This window comes from Syngnathus acus, chromosome 23, assembly GCF_901709675.1.
Source record: "Syngnathus acus chromosome 23, fSynAcu1.2, whole genome shotgun sequence".
NCBI lineage: Eukaryota > Metazoa > Chordata > Actinopteri > Syngnathiformes > Syngnathidae > Syngnathus > Syngnathus acus.
The window spans coordinates 3487499-3504302 of NC_051107.1; the positions used below are offsets into that span (position 1 = coordinate 3487499).

Genomic DNA, 16804 nt, shown 5'->3' on the forward strand with positions numbered 1-16804 from the left:
TTTTAAATGTTTTCTATGTTGGTGTGTTGAAATTCTAGTTTTCCATGTGATGTTTGTCTATATTCATAGAGTATTTACAGATTATTAAAAGGTTTTTCCCCCCTTTGTGTTTGGCACTTTACAGAAACCTCTGTTCGTCACACTGAATGTTGATCATGTCTCTTGTCCCAGATACTGTTTGTTTTATGTGGTTGTTTTCTAATAAACTGGTGAAAATCCATCTTGACTGTATTTTGAATTCTTGTGGTTGATTTACGCCTTTGGAACAAAAGGTCAATACAAGTGCATTTTAATATAAACATATATTTTATTTCCAATTAAAATTGTTAATAAAAACAATTCTGATGAATGAAAACATCAGCAACTCCCAGAATTAATGAAATTTGAAGTCTAACTACGCAAATTTTCACTGAAAAATTCTGGTCCCTTTTTACACCCTCTCAATAGGGTTCAATGTAATGTGCTGCCATCTCGCGGAAATAATGGAACACTGCAAGAGAATTTAATTTGAAGTCTTACTACGCAAATATATCCGGAAAAATTGTGGTACCTTTTAACACCCTCTCAATAGGGTTCAATGTAATGTACTGCCATCTTGCGGAAATAATAGAACACTGCAAGAGAATGAATTTAATTTGAAGTCTTACGACGCAAATTCTTGCGGAAAAATTCTGGTCCCTTTTTACAGCCTCTCAATAGGGTTCAATGTAATGTACTGCCATCTTGCGGAAATAATAGAACACTGCAAGAGAATTAATTTAATTTGAAGTCTGACTAAATTCTTACGGAAAAATTCTGGTACCTTTTAACACCCTCTCAATAGGGTTCAATGTAATGTGCTGCCATCTTGCGGAAATAGTGGAACACTGCAGGGTATCTCAAATGCCGGAAGTAGGAACGCGAATGACGAGTAAATGAACACAGGTGTAAAAACCATTGTGCGATTTTTTTACTTATGCAACAGATAATGATTACAAATCTAAAAACGCGAGTTTATACATATATATCTTTTTTTTTTGTAAATATCTGTGGATTATTTTCTAAAGAAGAGTTTTGTTTGTCTTGCATGACTGAAACTGCACCAGGAACCCTGATCGAATTATAAAGGTGAGTGCATGTACACAATATAGATGTTAAAAAAAAATAATCGACACATTTTGACAATTTATTATTACAGTATTAAATGACACATTCTATTACTTATTTTATACACCATGAGGCTGGGATGTTCATCTAAAGTATTAAATAAAATATGGACCGAGCAATCTCGGGTGTTTTTGCACACCAAAATTCTGAGTAAAATTCTTGGAAAACAAATTATGGCACAATTGCGGATAAACAGTCAAACAGTGTAACAACTTTACTTTTGGGTCAGGTCCATTCCAACATGACAAAAAGAAAAGATTAAAAGCGTCTCTTTGGAAGTGTTTCCTAACTAGTCCGTTTTTGTTACTCACTGACTCAGCCTTTTTTTTACTGGTGCATTTTAAAGTATTTATTTAAATTAAAGGATAAGCCAGAGTTTTAAAACTATCCACGACCGCTGATACAAAATGTGCTATTTTGTGTTATAGTGCAAATAGACGAGTGCAGTGACCAAAGCATAAAAACCTACAATGTCATTATTATTATTATTCGGTTTCCTTCAGTTCTGTCTGGATCATTCTCAGTAATGCTGTTCTTGATCTGTACATAGTAAACAAAACAACGAGGGTCATTTTTTGTAAAACACCTTCACCCCTCACATTTCCTTCCAAATTTGAGGTGTGGCTGGAAGTGGGAGAAAAAGACTGGGATGCGTTTGAAGTCCATGACACGGAATGACCCCTGGCTTCCTCGCTACTTGAACGTCCGACACGACGTGGCGCTCGAACGCAACCCAGCTGTGGTTCGCTGGTCTCTAAAGCAAAAGCGGCGTGTGCTCTCCGGCCGGCTCCATCCGCCTGGTGAGCTGCCGCGCTCTGGCCAGGAGGCGGTTGGGCAGCGGCGGGAAGTGATGGCTCGGGTCCAGCACGTTCGTCTTGCGCCGTTCGCGCTCCTGCAGCCACATGAGGTACGGGCTGGGCGGGAAGAAAGGACGGGTGCGTTCCCGGTACAGCTGCAGGACGATGCCGGTGAAGCCCAGCACCACCCAGACGGTGATCATGATGTAGTCTAGACAAAAGAAAACCACAATTTAATATTTGTCGAGAGAACAGTTGACATTTACGAACTCACCGATGGTTTGGAACGGCACGTCAGTGAACGCGGCGCTGAAGTTGTTGTTGAGCAAGCGCTTGAGGATGTTGAGTGTGATGTAGGAGAGGCTGGTGTAGATGTAAGCGTTCACCGCCAGGATGACGGCGTAGGCGCCGATGACGCCGCACGTCGTGATGTTACCCTGATGAGAGAAGGAGCCAATGGAAACGCTCCGATCCCACAGCGATGACATCACAGTTACCTCTCGGGGCCAACGCATGAAGAAGAGCGGGACCATGATCATGATGCTGCAGAAGGTCACCCAGAAAACGGCGTCGGAGCGCCTGAACACATCGAGGTCACCTGAAAGAAGATGAAATATAATCCTGAGTGGAGTTCCGCAGGGATCAGGACTTGGTCCTCTATTGTTTGGATATTATACGAACATTAGTTTGAACTCTTGTGAGCCACGAGGAATTGACTGAGTTCCTACCGAGGGGAGTGAAGAGGACGGTGGCGGCGAGCAAGAATCCGAGCATCAGGCCGACCACCACCACGCAGGCGAAGACCGAGCCGAAGCGCCACCAGCTCATCACCAGGAGGACGCCGCCCACCACGCCGATCACCGTCGACACGGCCAGTCGGACTGCGAAAAGCGAGACGCTTAGAACGTGGCGACGACGTCAATGGACGGAAACAACTCACTGTCGTAATCCAGTCCGGTGGTCCTGGTGATGAGCACGAAGAAGAAGAAGGCGGAAAAGCTGAAGCCCATACAAAACAACTCTGTATGAGAAGAAGAGCTGTTAAGAAATCCACAATATTCCAGACGAGACAAAAAAAAAAAAAAACAGTCACATTGGAGACAAGTGGATGGCTAATCATGGGTTCATTTTGGACATAATACAACATCACATGCAGGAGACCACATGACAATATTGCCCATACAGTATTGTTCAAGTATTTGTAGCTTTGGCGCCATCTGGTGGTGTCTTACTATATGGAAAACAAACGAATTCGTCAACGGCAAATTAAATATAAAGTGAAGTTAAAGCGCTCACCAGATTTGAAGAATCGATGCCCAAAAAAGCAGACGAACAGCCCCGCTAATCCGATGATGGTAAAGAAAATTTTTGTGGTTATCTTTCCTGAAAAGAAAAAAAAACCTCAGGAATTCCAACAAAAAAAGGTTTTGTGAAGGTTTCAAGTCATACCCAGCGTTTGACAGCTGTCCAACTTGGAGGCGAAGCTGCAAGCGTACGTGTGGACCGGGACGTAGGAAGCCGACGTATTGAGGACGGGGTCTCGAACGATGACTGAGTAAATGACGCCCTGGCCGGGGATGGAGCTAAAAATAGCCGTAGTCATTTCTGTCGAGGACAGCGTCACAATCTGCAAGGAACGGGAAGACGACTTTAATCCGTGGTTGCGGAATTCTTATGATTCATCTGGTTTTCCGTACAAGTTTCCCGCTCTCCATCATTCCGTCCACGTCCGCCACGTCCTGGACGGCGCGGAAGAGGCTGGGCTCCGAAAAGTCGTTCTCAGGCAGGAAGTACTGATAAATGTCGTACTGCAGCCGCCAGCGCGTTTCTGTTCCCGTGGATGTGTCGCAAGATGGAGGATTGCCCCCCCTAGTGGACAAATAAAATTGTGATATTCTTGAGAAACCGCAGCGAATACCATAAAATCACTTAAGGCGTTAACAGCGGAAGAGGAGGCGGCTGAGCACGAGACCACTGCAGAACATGACGCACATGTGAGCTGTCAGCTAGCTTACCTCGCGTATCCCAGGTTAGCTGGCGCGAATTGGATGGTGGTCTCAAAGAGGTTGTAGCGTAGGTAGATGTTGGGGTCCACGTTCAGGTTGAACTCCAAGTTACAGCCTCCGGGTATGGGGTCTAAAACAGGGAGGGGGGGGGGGGCGGGGCGTTGTGACATGTCAGGATCACCCAGCAGCAAACATTCAAAGCTAATAAAAATAAATAAAATTAAATAAAATTGAAATAAATAAAAATAAAATCTAAAATCCCCAAATAAAATCAAGATGAACTGACTCCCCTCATCTTATGATGAAAGAACTTCAGCCTTGATTTTGCAGAAGCGCAAATGCAACTTCCTCATCTTATGCAACAAAACCAAAATCTACTTTTTTTAAGAGCCTCATCGTTGATAACGTACCTGCGCTGGAGAATGGCAGAATAACGCCCGTGCCTGTGACTGCGCTTCCATCGGCAGAGAAGAGGAACAAAATGAAGGACGTTTGTCCCGGCAGGAGCGGTAACAGGATGCCCGTGTCGGCTGCCGTTGATGACAAACCAAGCACTGGGGTCTAAAACAAAAACTCAAAAAGTTGTAATATCCCCTTCCGCCACTAGATGGCAGACATCTTTTTTCACATTTAAAATGCAAGACAAAAAAGAACCCAAATACTAATAGTAAAAATGCACAAATTAAGATCCATCAATCCTTTAAGTCTCAAGTTCAAATCTAATTTGCATATTTTAGCGATAAATCCGCAGCGGCGATTATCACAATCCCGCCTTTGTACAGAGCTCGCCTTGTTTTGGCAACACAACAACAGACGGAAAATGCCCATTTGATATGGTCGACGCTGAATTTATCCAATGCGACACAGCGGTACTAAGCGGTCACAAGAAATTCTTTTCTCATTCGCTTTGGACTAAAAAATAACCCTCAAGTGGTTTCGTATGAACCATAACAGAAGAATGGATTATTTTTTAAATTAAAGATGGATTAACGCATTTACCACGGCTCAATTTCAAATGATTATGAAATAATGACAACTCTCGCAAATGAGCTTAACTGCTACTTATAAAATCCACTCTAACTTCATTTGCGTCTGCATACGTTTCTAAACTATTTATATTTTCCTTTGACCAAAAATAAATAAATATACCAGTCTTGGGAAGGTTTCTGGGTCTCGCCCTGTTGTGACCGTTGGGCTCTTAATCATCTGAGAGCTGACGCAAGAGTCATGCCTGATTATTTTCTGATGTGATTTTATCTGACGGGTGTTGTTATGACAAATACCCGAAAAATAGAAACGTGACGTTGCAAAGAAAGGACAACACTGGAAGACAGCCAGCGCTGTTCTTTCTTCCTTCTCGGCATGTGACCGTTTGTTACCAGAAGAAGATGAGCTTTGTTTGTGAAAAGGCGTACTTTGTTCGTTGGGATTCTATTGGGGGGGGGGGGGTCTTACGGTGCTATAGGAGAGCGTAACGTTGTGACGTTGCGTGTGGAACTGCACGGTGACATAGGCGACCTCGGCGGGGATCCTGGTGGCCACGGCCTGCAGCGTCTCGTTCCCCGACACGCTGACATTCTGAAAAGCTCCCGGCTGGAAAACCACCCGGTCTGTCACAAGAGAGCAGTCGTGACAATCACATTGTCCGTATCCGACTCAAACTTTACTCAGATTAACTGTGGAAAAAAATTACATCTGCGCCAAACTTTTATTGGATTGAGTCTTAAAATTACATTAAGTTCCTTTGGGGTTGAATGAGGCTGAGTTTGTGTTAATTCCTTGTGATCATAGCTCATTGATTTTTCAATTCTCCTAAGGAGACTGAGCCAGCATATCTGAAATCAAAACATTTGAATTTTTTTTTTTAATATACACACTTAGACTTTGTAACTATTATATGGCAGCTTTAACATGGATGTGTGTCTTGGGCTTCATTTAAAAAGCATGCAAGATGATTTTCTGCACAAGTTGCCTTATCTCGTCTGACATTTTGCAGGTCAGACTTCTTGCTCTATTTTTTTGTTCTCATTCTGATTTAAGTGGAAGCACGTGAGTCGTGTGAGGGCAGACTTTAACCTTTATAAACACCTGTTTATACCGCTGTGGAAAAAAAAGTATTTATACACTGCTGTTATAAAGTACGGGGTCACATAACGTTAATTATCAATCACGATAGATATTGTTAATATGTTAAAAACAGCACGTTTAATTTAAAAAAAAGATCATTTTAAATCTTAAGGAAACTCTTTACAAGAAATCACCCTATCAATTTATTTATAGATTATATTTCTTGTAAATAAGTAAAAGCGTTATTATACTGTACTTACTTTCTTCCTGAGCTTGAACTTCACATATTAAACACAACAGCCAGCAGATCCACCGAGACATTGTTTATCTCCTTTATCGACTCCAATAAGTTTCACGAAAGCTCCCGTCAGTCATTTGTAACCTCGAACTCGCCTATGTTTAGCTAATGAAAGTCCCCGCGGGCAAAAAGGCGACATGCTTTTCAGAGTGACACAACTTCAGTGTTCTTCTGCTCGCTCTCCTAGTCTTCGACTCTCGCGGAGGTCTGTGAAGGCGCCCTGTGCGAGATTTGTGAGGTCGCGCGATACTTTGCTTCGAAACGCCCACTATTTTCGTTTGATAAGTAAATAATCAAAATGGACACATTTGATGAATAATACGCGACAGCTAAATAAATGCAACTAAATATTTTTAAAACAATTTATTTTTATTGTCCACGTATCAGTCTTTTCAATGACATATTAAAAACGTATGCATCGTGATGTTACATATCTACATCAAAATTTTGCATTTAAATCTCATTTTGATTGAAATAGTTAAAATATTTATTAGTGGTTTTGGTGTATAACGTTTATTTATTTCACTCTTCGGATTTATTAAGGCAGATTATCACTTCAATTTACTTGTGTTATTGTCTGTCAACCAGAGCAGTGGAAAAAATAAATACTGTGTTTGATAATCATATTTATTTTAGCTCACACAATTTTTTTCAAATCTCACGCACACTTTCAAGTTATTGCAAGTGCCACAGGCTTCACTTGCCACACTGGCCAAGCTAAAAAAAAAAAGAAAAGAAATGACAAGTGATTGTTCAACTGCAGCTCTGGAGGAGGGTGATACAGTAGGCATGCACAGTGTGATTGATGGTGGAACCATGGAGGAAAACTGGTGCATCCCAAAGACATCATCGTGGAAGCGTGGATAGGAAGTCCAGTCTAGCTTTTTTGTAAGCTGGCGTCAGTGTTGGTCAGTGGCGGCGGTGAGAGTGACATGGTTTCTGATGGGTCTTCTCTCTTCAGGATCAGGAAGGCTTCGCGACTGATTCCGAGCAGTTCTCTCAGTCCTTTGTTCTCCAGCTACGGCACAGAAACATGATGCTATTAATTCGCTTTTAAAGAGAGAAACGGTCCTTCGCTTTTACCTCGAGCCGTTTAATCCTTTCTTCATCTTGACATAGCAGCCCCTCATCCACCTCGATGGCTTTCCTCATCACAGAGGCCATCTCGTTGATTTTGTCGGCGTGCGCTTGCAGCTCCTGCGAAGGGAAATTAAATTAGGAGTCGTCTGGCTAGTGCGGGGTTAATTCAGTTTGAACTGACTGTTGTGTGCTGTTCCTTCAGTTGTGTCACAATGGTGGGGTCATCTCGGTTCCTGGCCATGAGCAGCCTGGACCTCTGCTCTTTGTATTTGTTCATGATGAGCCCCAGCGCCGACTGGTGTTCCTCCAATGATGTCCGTAGCTCTGCACAGACAAGAGTAGGATTAGTTCAAAACAAATAAAAGTCATAAAATGCTTTACTCTTTTCCATGTAAACCTTTGTTTTCCATCTGGAGAGCTCTAATTTGACGATTTTCCTGTTGGATGCCCAGGATCAGACTGGATCGAGGCCGATGACGTGCAACCTGGTTGAGTGTGTCAATCTCTACTTGATACTGGTAAATAAAAACAAATTAAATATGATTAATCACTCAAAATGCCCTCACCAAAACACCCTACCTGCTGCATGGCATCCACCCGCTTATTTAAGAATGTTGTCTGTTCAATTAACAGCTCTGCGGCGTTGTCATGGTTACGGAGCCGATCGACCAACGATTTGGCATCTGCCAGGACTTTCTCCAAAGTACAATTCATGTCTGAAAAGATACAACACACTTTTAGGAACCAAGAGTGGCGCAAATTGAAGAAGTCCGATATATAAACGAGGCGATCTATTACTAGACCGAGTAGAATACAACACTACAGTTCCTAACTCGGTGGAATCAACAATATCGATATTACCTGGAGAGCTCAAAGTGCAAGACATTAGCTTTTAGCTCGGTTGCTACTTCCTGTTGATATTTGGTAGCTAGCATTAGCTACAGCCACAACCTCGTCCACATAAATAGGTCAAAAATGGTGCCTCCTCGTTTTATTACAAGTTATCACGTCAAAAACAAAGTCGCATCACGGTGGCACGGTTTACAGAGTTGGTTCGTTGTTGAAAAACAGAGTCTTGAAATGATTAACTGGGATTATAACCAACAAAATGTTATCATGTATCGTCAACTCTTCGGAATTTAATGGCAGCACGCACGTCTCGTATAATCTCGCGTGATTACAAATACAAATCACAAAACCTTAACAAAAATCGCCAAATTATGGAAAATAATGATAAAGCATTGTTCTGTATTTTGCTACAGTACTGCAGATAAAATTTACTATAAATAAATAACTATACAAATTTGTTTTAATACAAACGATGAAGCACACGGTGGCACTATCGAGTCGAATTTTGCTCACTAATAAACGAAGAAGATAGTAAAAATGGCGGATAGGCTAACGCAGCTACAAGATGCTGTCAATTCGGTATGCTATTCCGAAGCTTTTATGCATATTTCCGATCCATACCCGATTCGGAAAGGTGTTTTAATAACCCATGCGATTGTGTTTGAAGCTTGCAGATCAGTTTTGTAACGCCATCGGTGTCCTGCAACAGTGTGCTCCGCCTGCCTCGTTCAGTAACATTCAGACGTCGATCAACAACGATCAGCCTGCAAACCAAACTGAAGGTGCTTTATTTCTAAAAGTTCTCCATTACCTTTACGAAGTTCTACATTTCTATGCAATCGGATAACAGACTAAGCAAAAGTGAAACATCGTTAAAAAAAACATTTAAGCACTCAAAAAATAAATTATAGTGTATTGCCCTTCATCACTTCTCAGTTATAAATAACCTTGCATAGTTAAATGCATACTAAATAAGTTAAGCTTTACTCAAACAATGACCAAATGTCATTCTACATTTAGAATACGCTCAGCTGTTTGCAGCCCTCATTGCCAGGACAGCTAAAGATGTGGACGTGCTAATTGATTCTTTGCCGAGCGAGGAGTCCACGGCAGCTCTGCAGGTCAGTGGTTAACAGATACAATAATACAATTAATACAAATCGAGATTGTGACACGATTGGGCTACTATTCACCAGGCGGCCAGTCTGCGGCAACTGGAGGAGGAGAACCACGAGGCGGCGGCCCGTCTGAAAGAGGTGGTCACCCGGGGTGACATGCTGCTGGAGAAGATCCAGAGTGCCCTGGCGGACATTGCACAATCTCAGCTGCGCACCCGCAATGGCGCCCCCAGCCAGACTTCGCCTGCTGAATCCTGACCTGCCGTCTTTTTTCACATCTATTATCTATTATCTACATCTAGTATTATTTATAACACTCAGCCGCGAGCCTCAAAACCCATGCTGGATCTGTCTGTCGGGTGAAAAAAAAAGAAGCCATATTTGATCACTTCACACTGGTAGACTTGTTTACTTGGGTTGGAAAAAAAATAGTCGGGCTGCAGTTCAGTTTTTGTATGTTTTCTATATTGATTTTGTAAATATTTATGACCACGAACTGATGCTATGCTCTAATGGCCATTTTTGGTCAATAAAGTTTGACTAAACAGTTGTTTATCCAAATGTGTTCCTGTAGTTTGTAGCATGCAAGCAAATGTTTACGTTTAAAGCTTTCCTCTCAGGAAAAAATAGGAATTGGTATTTTCTTTAGATTTTATAAGCTTGTACATAAATAGCTTTGGGAAAATGTCAAGCTGGAAAAGGAGAAGAGTGATGTGGATCAGGTTTGGGGCACCTTCAATAACAACACATTAAAGTTGGGCCTGAGGGGCAACAGAGTTTATTGGCCCAAAAAACTAAAAATAGAAGGCACGTCACATCTCGGTGGCCAATGTTGACGTTAGACTTTAAAAAAGCCTTCTGTGCTTAGCACCACACCCAAAATAAAGTGTCAGCAAGTCACACCCACATCCCCCTCATCCAGGCATACTGACATCATGGCTCTTTCATTTAAAAAAAATGAAGTTGCCCAAATATAGACTCTTCCTAAGCCATTTATGGCTCGTGACGTCATTTTCACGTTTTCCATTTTAAAGTCAAGAACGTAAAAATCCAAAATGACCTTTTATTGTCCTCAATTGCTTCGTAAGTAGAAGGATGGAACTAAATATTCAATGAAAATGTCTAATTTAATTCATGGTTGTATGTAAAAATAATAATAGTTAAACAAGAATAAAATCATTGGAAACAGTGACTTCTTTCATTCGCGCAAACCAGTCTGATGAATCTGCGTCCAAACGAAGGGGCGGATCCCAGCTTCCTATTGGCTGGAGCGCTTTTCATCCTCCAAAATCCTCCCCGCGTGATTGGCCGTTTACATTTTCTCTGCCGCTGATTGGCGTGACTTGACGTCACTCCAAAGCTACGCCATTGCGTAACTGCAGCGACCGATGAGTCCGACGGTCCGAGGAAACCTAAGCTACCTTTTCCCAATTTTGCACCTTAAAGACCGATCAGCCGCCATATTCAGAAACCAGAGGGTGACTAATGAAGATATTTTATTTTTTTAAATATAATTGGATGTTTTCCTTTTCTCTTCGGCTGAGGAAATGAGCCATGTTTTGTTTTTGATATCAGCTGTGTTTACTGTGTATAGTGGTGTTCCCGTTAAGGGTGACCGTTAGCTTAATAATTGAACCCTCCAGCCTTTTCTGCCTACATTTTAGGCAGAAAAGACGCTTTAACTCAATTTATTTTATTTTCTCCTGGTTCGTGGGGCTGGTGCCCAGACAATAATCGACTCTGGAGCAGGACACGGAGGTAGGTTGAGCCCATGTTATTTTAAAAAGCACTGGCTATTTTTACCCTGTTTGCTAATGGAACCTGTTAGTCTGGCGCAAACGGAATATAACAAGCATGAGATAAGCCTTTAAATATTTATTTATCTCTGGAAAATAAAAAAAAGAAGTCATCAATACCAGTAGCGAGCTATATTATATCTCTGTACGTGCGTGGTGGATTAAAATGTTTTTATTATTTGACATTTTTTTCCAATCCCTTGACGTGTTTTCCTTCCTTGCATACACCCTTTTAATTAAAAAAAAAAAGATTACAGTGAATTAAATTGATTACCGTTTTTTAGTACAGCAGTAATGAGGATTTCTGCTCCATTCTGCTTTTTTTTTTTCCCCCAACTCGTGTTTTTTTTGTTTTTTTTAACTCGTGTGAGTACAGCCCATTCCTCTCCTTAATGTCATGACTGAACTCTTTCATTCAGGGATGGAAAGTTTCCTGGCAGGTCTCTTTATAGTCCTTTTAAGGGTGGAGTGTGTGCATGAGTCGGCCTCTTGTCTGCACTATGTATGGCATGGATACGTCACACCAAATGTACTAAATATTTTTTTTTGGGTCAGGTAAACCAGCACAACTGCGTCCCATTAACCCCTCAACACAAACTTCCCCATTCAAGCGTTACTGATTTATTATTATTATTTCCTTCCAAGCAAATCAGGAAGTGTCTTGTTTTTGGCCGATTGTTGTGGCCACGTCTAGACCTCTTATCTCAGCCCCGCAGAGGTATTTTTTTTAATCTCTATGATCTAATCAAGAGCAATCATACTTTTCTACTGGCATCCTGGTAGAAAAGATTTTGATGATGTATGCCCCCGCCCCGCTTCCTTCTTTACCACATTCTTGTACGGTGGACTGACATCTTTTCTTTCTGTGTTTTTGCCACAGGATAGCATGGCCATGACTGGAGGGACGGCAGCCACCCTCTCCATGAGCAACCACACCCGTGAACGGGTGACCGTTGCCAAACTGACGTTGGAGAACTTCTACAGCACGCTGCTCACCCAGCACGAGGAGCGGGAGACGAGGTAAGATTTTTTTTTTGTGCTTTAAATTAAAAACAATTTCCAAGTCTCACTATTTAATTTCTGTTGCTAGGCAGAAGAAGCTGGAGAAGGCCATGGATGACGAGGGCTTGCCAGATGACGAGGTACAGCTGTGAAAAGATGCTTTAGATATTTTAGATCAAAAATCATATTTGCCATCGATGTTTTCTGTGTTGGCAGAAAGTGATGCGGCGTTCACAGCATGCTCGCAAGGAGACGGAATTTCTGAGGTTGAAGAGGACGCGGCTGGGTTTGGATGACTTTGAGTCGCTTAAGGTCATCGGGCGTGGTGCTTTTGGAGAGGTATGATGGAAAAATCATTTTTTTGGTTTAGTCTGTTGATCGTGCTTCTCTGTCCAGGTACGTTTGGTGCAGAAAAAGGACACCGGGCACATTTACGCCATGAAGATTCTACGAAAAGCAGACATGCTGGAGAAAGAGCAGGTGGCTCACATCCGGGCCGAGAGGGACATTCTCGTGGAGGCAGATGGTGCATGGGTGGTGAAGATGTTTTACAGCTTCCAGGACAAGAGGAACCTCTACCTCATCATGGAATTTCTTCCCGGAGGTACGTCTTACGTTCACAACTTCAAGGCACGGGAATTAAAACGTTACCTACTGGTTGCTAGGCGACATGATGACGCTACTGATGAAGAAGGACACCCTGTCCGAAGAGGCCACCCAGTTCTACATTGCCGAGACGGTCCTGGCCATCGACTCCATCCACCAACTGGGCTTCATCCACCGAGATATCAAACCGGACAATCTGCTGCTCGACTCACGGGTGAGTTTCTGCTCATATCTGAGATCTGACGGCATGTCGTTCAACAAGTTTGCACTCAACTATTTTTTTTTTTTCTCTCTCTCACAGGGACATGTGAAGTTATCTGATTTTGGCTTATGTACCGGACTGAAGAAAGCCCACCGAACAGAATTTTACAGAAACCTCACACACAACCCACCCAGTGACTTTTGTTAGTATCACACTTCTCATTTTGGTTCCGGGTTGAAGTGGAAGATTTTGCCATTGATGTCTTTTTCATGTTTCTGCAGCCTTCCAAAACATGAACTCCAAGCGGAAAGCAGAAACCTGGAAGAAAAACCGGAGACAGCTGGTAAATGTTTTCTGATGCTGTAGTGCCCCCTGTCGGTCATTTAATATAGCGAGAGTTTCATACAGGGGAAAAAAATGCTAACGTGTCTTGTCATTTTCAGGCTTATTCCACAGTGGGCACGCCGGACTACATCGCCCCCGAAGTCTTCATGCAGACGGGCTATAACAAGCTGTGTGACTGGTGGTCTCTGGGGGTCATCATGTATGAGATGCTAATAGGTAAAGCGTGTATATTTTGCATCCACGGGAAAAGACGTGTTAAAAAAAAGGTTCTCTTCAGGCTATCCGCCATTTTGCTCGGAGACGCCGCAGGAGACCTACAGGAAAGTGATGAACTGGAAGGAGACTCTTGTTTTTCCACCTGAAGTCCCCATCTCGGAGAGAGCTAAGGACATGATACTGAGGTATGTGACGTCTTTAAAATGAATTTTAGATTCAGGAAATGCAAAGTGATGGGTTTTTTTTTTGGGCTTCAGGTATTGCACCGATGCTGAAAACAGAGTTGGGGCAGGCAGCGTGGAGGAGATCAAAAGCCATCAGTTCTTTGAGCCTGTGGACTGGGAGCACATCAGGTACGTTTTGATTTCATGAATATACCCCCCCCCTTTTTTTTTTTCTTTCTAAATATTAATACAATTCACACCAGAGAGCGTCCCGCAGCCATTTCCATCGAAATAAAAAGCATCGACGACACGTCCAATTTTGACGAGTTCCCGGAATCGGATATCCTCCAGCCAGGTCTGAAACGTTCCCCCACATTATTTTTCGAATAACTCTGCCGCTGCTTCAATGCTTCTATTTCTCCCCCCAGCCAACACCACAGAACCAGACTTCAAGTCCAAGGATTGGGTGTTCCTCAACTATACTTACAAACGCTTCGAGGGCCTGACTCAACGAGGGACCATCCCCACATACATAAAGCCAGGGAAGGCTTGACAGCCTCTAACAGGGAGTATAAAAAAAAAAAGACATTCACGGATGTAACAGGGTCGGGCTCTCGGACGCCCCCGCTGGTGCTGAAGGCCGAACCGCCCCGCCCCTCAGTGTAACCGCCCTCGCCCCTCCCACCAAGTTCTTAAGCTCTGCTCTGCCGCCAACAATTAAGTTACCACGTTACCTCTGGTGGGTTTGCGTTGTATGCTACGCGCGAACCGGCGTGCCAATTACTGTGTTAATAGTTTGAACACTGGTCGCTAGGAACAAGGTCGTATGCAAAACTAAGTACTCGCTACTGAACGTACGCTGCCGTCGCGCTGCGGAAGGTTTCAGCATGAGTTTTATGCTCGTCCATCCACGATAGCGCATTTCCTCAAATTGTGGAGTTCGCTTCAGTAGACTCAACTACATTTAGGATTGGTAAAAATGACTAGTAATGTACATTTATGCACCCAAAGGACATTTATTGATAAAAAAAAAATAATCATCACTAATGATGAGCTTGGTTCAATTTACTCCCAAAAATGCAAATGTGAAATTCATTGTTTACAAAAATTGGCCTTTTCAAAGCGTGATCTAATATAAAAGTAGTACTTTGACGCAGTCTCGTGGCATTTTTGTGCCAACAGATTGCACTGAAATGACGAACCTTCTATTTGACCAGGCAAAGCGCTGTGCAATAGGAAAGTGGAGCTTTGTCGCCACCTTGTGGCAGTCTTTAATTTTCATTATCCATCGATTACAGTAGTATTAACTCATTGAAGTTAACCCGGATAATTTCTCTTTTCAAGGCCACAATTTGAGGAAATAGGGTATTTCTCATTCGTGTTAAATATATCTCAGGAAACGTGTTTCAAAAAAAAAAAAAAACACTACTAATCCATCTGATATACGTTAGTTGTGGAGTTAGTTGCCTCCGAATGTGTAAGGGTAAGTCTTTAGGTGTTACAGGGTAAATAAAATAGGCTTGAAGAAACAGCAGTAGCTTTAAGGAACCCGGGGTGTAATTCCATTATTTCATATTTTAGTATCACCCAAAAAGCGGAACAACTCATGCTTGGATCTTCCTCGTGCTGATTTCGATGACACCCCCCCAATATAAAGTGTGTAATGTGTCACATCCCTTTTACAGGCTTTATCTATCTCCACAATATTGCCGCCCCCTTTGACTTTGAATTCGAATCAGACGAGGTCCAATCAATTCACTTCCTTCTTCGAAGTGCCTTTGCATATAACTGGTCAATAATATTGTATCAATGTTATTAATCTTGTGGGGGCGGAAAAGTCGATGAAACTGTCTGGAAAGTAAAATAAGTCAAAAGTATGAGGGAATATCGATTTTAGGTCAGGCAAAACGAAGCAATAAAGTTGACGCGGCTGTTGGTCGAGGGAAACGACGGTATTTTTATGGCATTGATAAGAAAGCATCCTCATAAAATAACGTGTGTCAAAGCAAACAGTAGATGACAAAGATGCCTTGTGTATGTTGCGTTCAATTAGAACACAGTGGAAATATCTTCATTTCGACACTCCATATGCATCCATTTTTTTTTATATTAACCTTTGACTTCTGCTTCAAGTTGCACAGCTCGTACAAGAAGAAAAAAAAAAAAGCTACCAAAGATCATCACATGACCGTGAATCCAGATGTAGCTCACGCTTGATGCACTTAACCTCAAACTACCTTAACATGAATCACATCAACAATCCCACACACCTCCAGAGTGTTAAAATTCACTGTCTTGGGGGGAAAAAAAAAAGAAAAAAGTTGTTCCCATTTACACCACACGGTGGTGCTATTGCTGCAGATAAAATGGAGGACTTCGTCATTCTGTTGAAATGTTAGTGTAGTTTATGTATAGATTACAATTTGTATATTTTAGCGTTATTTATTATTTGTATGTCTCCGGATCAAATTTTAATCCTTGTATTTTACTCCCTTTGAATATAATTAGAATACTTTTCAACTAAGTTACATATTTTTTAGGTCACTAATAAACGCAAAGTTGATTCTTAAAGATTATTTTCATGGAGTAACACTGAAAAAATGACACTTGTGTAAATTAACTCATTACACACCCATTACTATCGAAACACTGGCAACAAAAGTGAGTACACTGAGAGAAAAAAAATGGCCTCAAAGTGTCATTTGTGATTGAATAGCAAGTGTGTTAATTTATTTTTGTCATTTGTTCAGTGTTGTTCCTCGAACGCATACGATAAAAAATGATAGGGGATATACAGGACAGTACTGTGAGATGAATTATTGTGATGAGTAAAAAAAAAAGGACCTAGAGGAGTACAAATGTTAATAAAACCTTGTTACTGTAGTGGGTAAAGGACCAAACTAGTCTCATTTTGTGTTAGGTGCTTATAAAAAGAAAAAAAGTAACCATGAAAAGTCAGGACAGTGTTGTTGGGTTATATATGTGATGACGTGTTTGTATTCTATCTCTTGTAGCTCGGTAAAAAAGGTCACAGGGGAAATGCTAGTCATATATTCACATGGTAACTTTTTATGTCGACAACATGGCAAAATAAAAAAAAAACATTGAGTGC

The 16804-nt window shown here is 41.8% G+C and overlaps 4 protein-coding genes and 1 long non-coding RNA gene across 5 annotated transcripts; 3 read left to right on the forward strand and 2 right to left on the reverse strand.

The window, feature by feature from the left end:
* The first annotated feature begins 914 nt into the window (after nucleotides 1-914).
* Nucleotides 915-4459, forward strand: LOC119117369. Its single transcript, XR_005096506.1, has 2 exons — nucleotides 915-1107; nucleotides 4340-4459. It is a non-coding gene; the product is annotated as an uncharacterized LOC119117369 (long non-coding RNA).
* Nucleotides 1450-6532, reverse strand: tm7sf3 (transmembrane 7 superfamily member 3). The gene is made up of 12 exons (XM_037243592.1): nucleotides 6277-6532; nucleotides 5405-5559; nucleotides 4360-4510; nucleotides 3959-4079; nucleotides 3641-3812; nucleotides 3393-3570; nucleotides 3240-3326; nucleotides 2884-2964; nucleotides 2672-2824; nucleotides 2441-2541; nucleotides 2218-2380; nucleotides 1450-2154 (listed from the first exon to the last, which is right to left on the reverse strand). Exons 1-12 carry the CDS (start codon nucleotides 6335-6337, stop codon nucleotides 1901-1903), a joined length of 1677 nt encoding a protein of 558 aa, XP_037099487.1. The 5' UTR covers nucleotides 6338-6532; the 3' UTR covers nucleotides 1450-1900.
* A 390-nt stretch (nucleotides 6533-6922) lies between these two features.
* On the reverse strand, nucleotides 6923-8563 carry fgfr1op2 (FGFR1 oncogene partner 2). The gene is made up of 6 exons (XM_037243593.1): nucleotides 8256-8563; nucleotides 7974-8110; nucleotides 7792-7909; nucleotides 7576-7718; nucleotides 7398-7511; nucleotides 6923-7332 (listed from the first exon to the last, which is right to left on the reverse strand). The coding sequence occupies exons 1-6, from the start codon at nucleotides 8278-8280 to the stop codon at nucleotides 7192-7194; spliced, it is 678 nt and encodes a 225-aa protein (XP_037099488.1). The 5' UTR covers nucleotides 8281-8563; the 3' UTR covers nucleotides 6923-7191.
* A 170-nt stretch (nucleotides 8564-8733) lies between these two features.
* med21 (mediator complex subunit 21) lies at nucleotides 8734-9917 on the forward strand. Its single transcript, XM_037243594.1, has 4 exons — nucleotides 8734-8822; nucleotides 8911-9025; nucleotides 9264-9364; nucleotides 9440-9917. Exons 1-4 carry the CDS (start codon nucleotides 8781-8783, stop codon nucleotides 9617-9619), a joined length of 438 nt encoding a protein of 145 aa, XP_037099489.1. The 5' UTR covers nucleotides 8734-8780; the 3' UTR covers nucleotides 9620-9917.
* Nucleotides 9918-10734: 817 nt separating this feature from the next.
* LOC119117370 (serine/threonine-protein kinase 38-like) lies at nucleotides 10735-16804 on the forward strand. The gene is made up of 13 exons (XM_037243596.1): nucleotides 10735-11119; nucleotides 12038-12177; nucleotides 12248-12299; nucleotides 12376-12498; nucleotides 12556-12763; nucleotides 12825-12979; nucleotides 13067-13169; nucleotides 13249-13310; nucleotides 13411-13528; nucleotides 13590-13713; nucleotides 13786-13881; nucleotides 13956-14047; nucleotides 14121-16804. Exons 2-13 carry the CDS (start codon nucleotides 12044-12046, stop codon nucleotides 14243-14245), a joined length of 1392 nt encoding a protein of 463 aa, XP_037099491.1. The 5' UTR covers nucleotides 10735-11119; nucleotides 12038-12043; the 3' UTR covers nucleotides 14246-16804.

Coding starts and splice junctions, on each gene's coding strand:
- fgfr1op2 (XM_037243593.1), bottom strand. CDS start 8,280: ATGTCTTGCACTTTGAGCTCTCCAG. Junction 8,111..8,255: donor TTGCACTTTGAGCTCTCCAG/GTAATATCGATA, acceptor GTATCTTTTCAG/ACATGAATTGTACTTTGGAG. Junction 7,333..7,397: donor AAAGGATTAAACGGCTCGAG/GTAAAAGCGAAG, acceptor TCTGTGCCGTAG/CTGGAGAACAAAGGACTGAG.
- LOC119117370 (XM_037243596.1), top strand. CDS start 12,044: ATGGCCATGACTGGAGGGACGGCAGCCACCCTCTCCATGAGCAACCAC. Junction 12,764..12,824: donor CATGGAATTTCTTCCCGGAG/GTACGTCTTACG, acceptor ACTGGTTGCTAG/GCGACATGATGACGCTACTG. Junction 14,048..14,120: donor ATCGGATATCCTCCAGCCAG/GTCTGAAACGTT, acceptor TTCTCCCCCCAG/CCAACACCACAGAACCAGAC.
- tm7sf3 (XM_037243592.1), bottom strand. CDS start 6,337: ATGTCTCGGTGGATCTGCTGGCTGTTGTGTTTAATATGTGAAGTTCAA. Junction 3,327..3,392: donor GGACAGCTGTCAAACGCTGG/GTATGACTTGAA, acceptor TTTTCTTTTCAG/GAAAGATAACCACAAAAATT. Junction 2,542..2,671: donor CGTCCTCTTCACTCCCCTCG/GTAGGAACTCAG, acceptor ATCTTCTTTCAG/GTGACCTCGATGTGTTCAGG.
- med21 (XM_037243594.1), top strand. CDS start 8,781: ATGGCGGATAGGCTAACGCAGCTACAAGATGCTGTCAATTCG. Junction 8,823..8,910: donor TACAAGATGCTGTCAATTCG/GTATGCTATTCC, acceptor TTGTGTTTGAAG/CTTGCAGATCAGTTTTGTAA. Junction 9,365..9,439: donor AGTCCACGGCAGCTCTGCAG/GTCAGTGGTTAA, acceptor ACTATTCACCAG/GCGGCCAGTCTGCGGCAACT.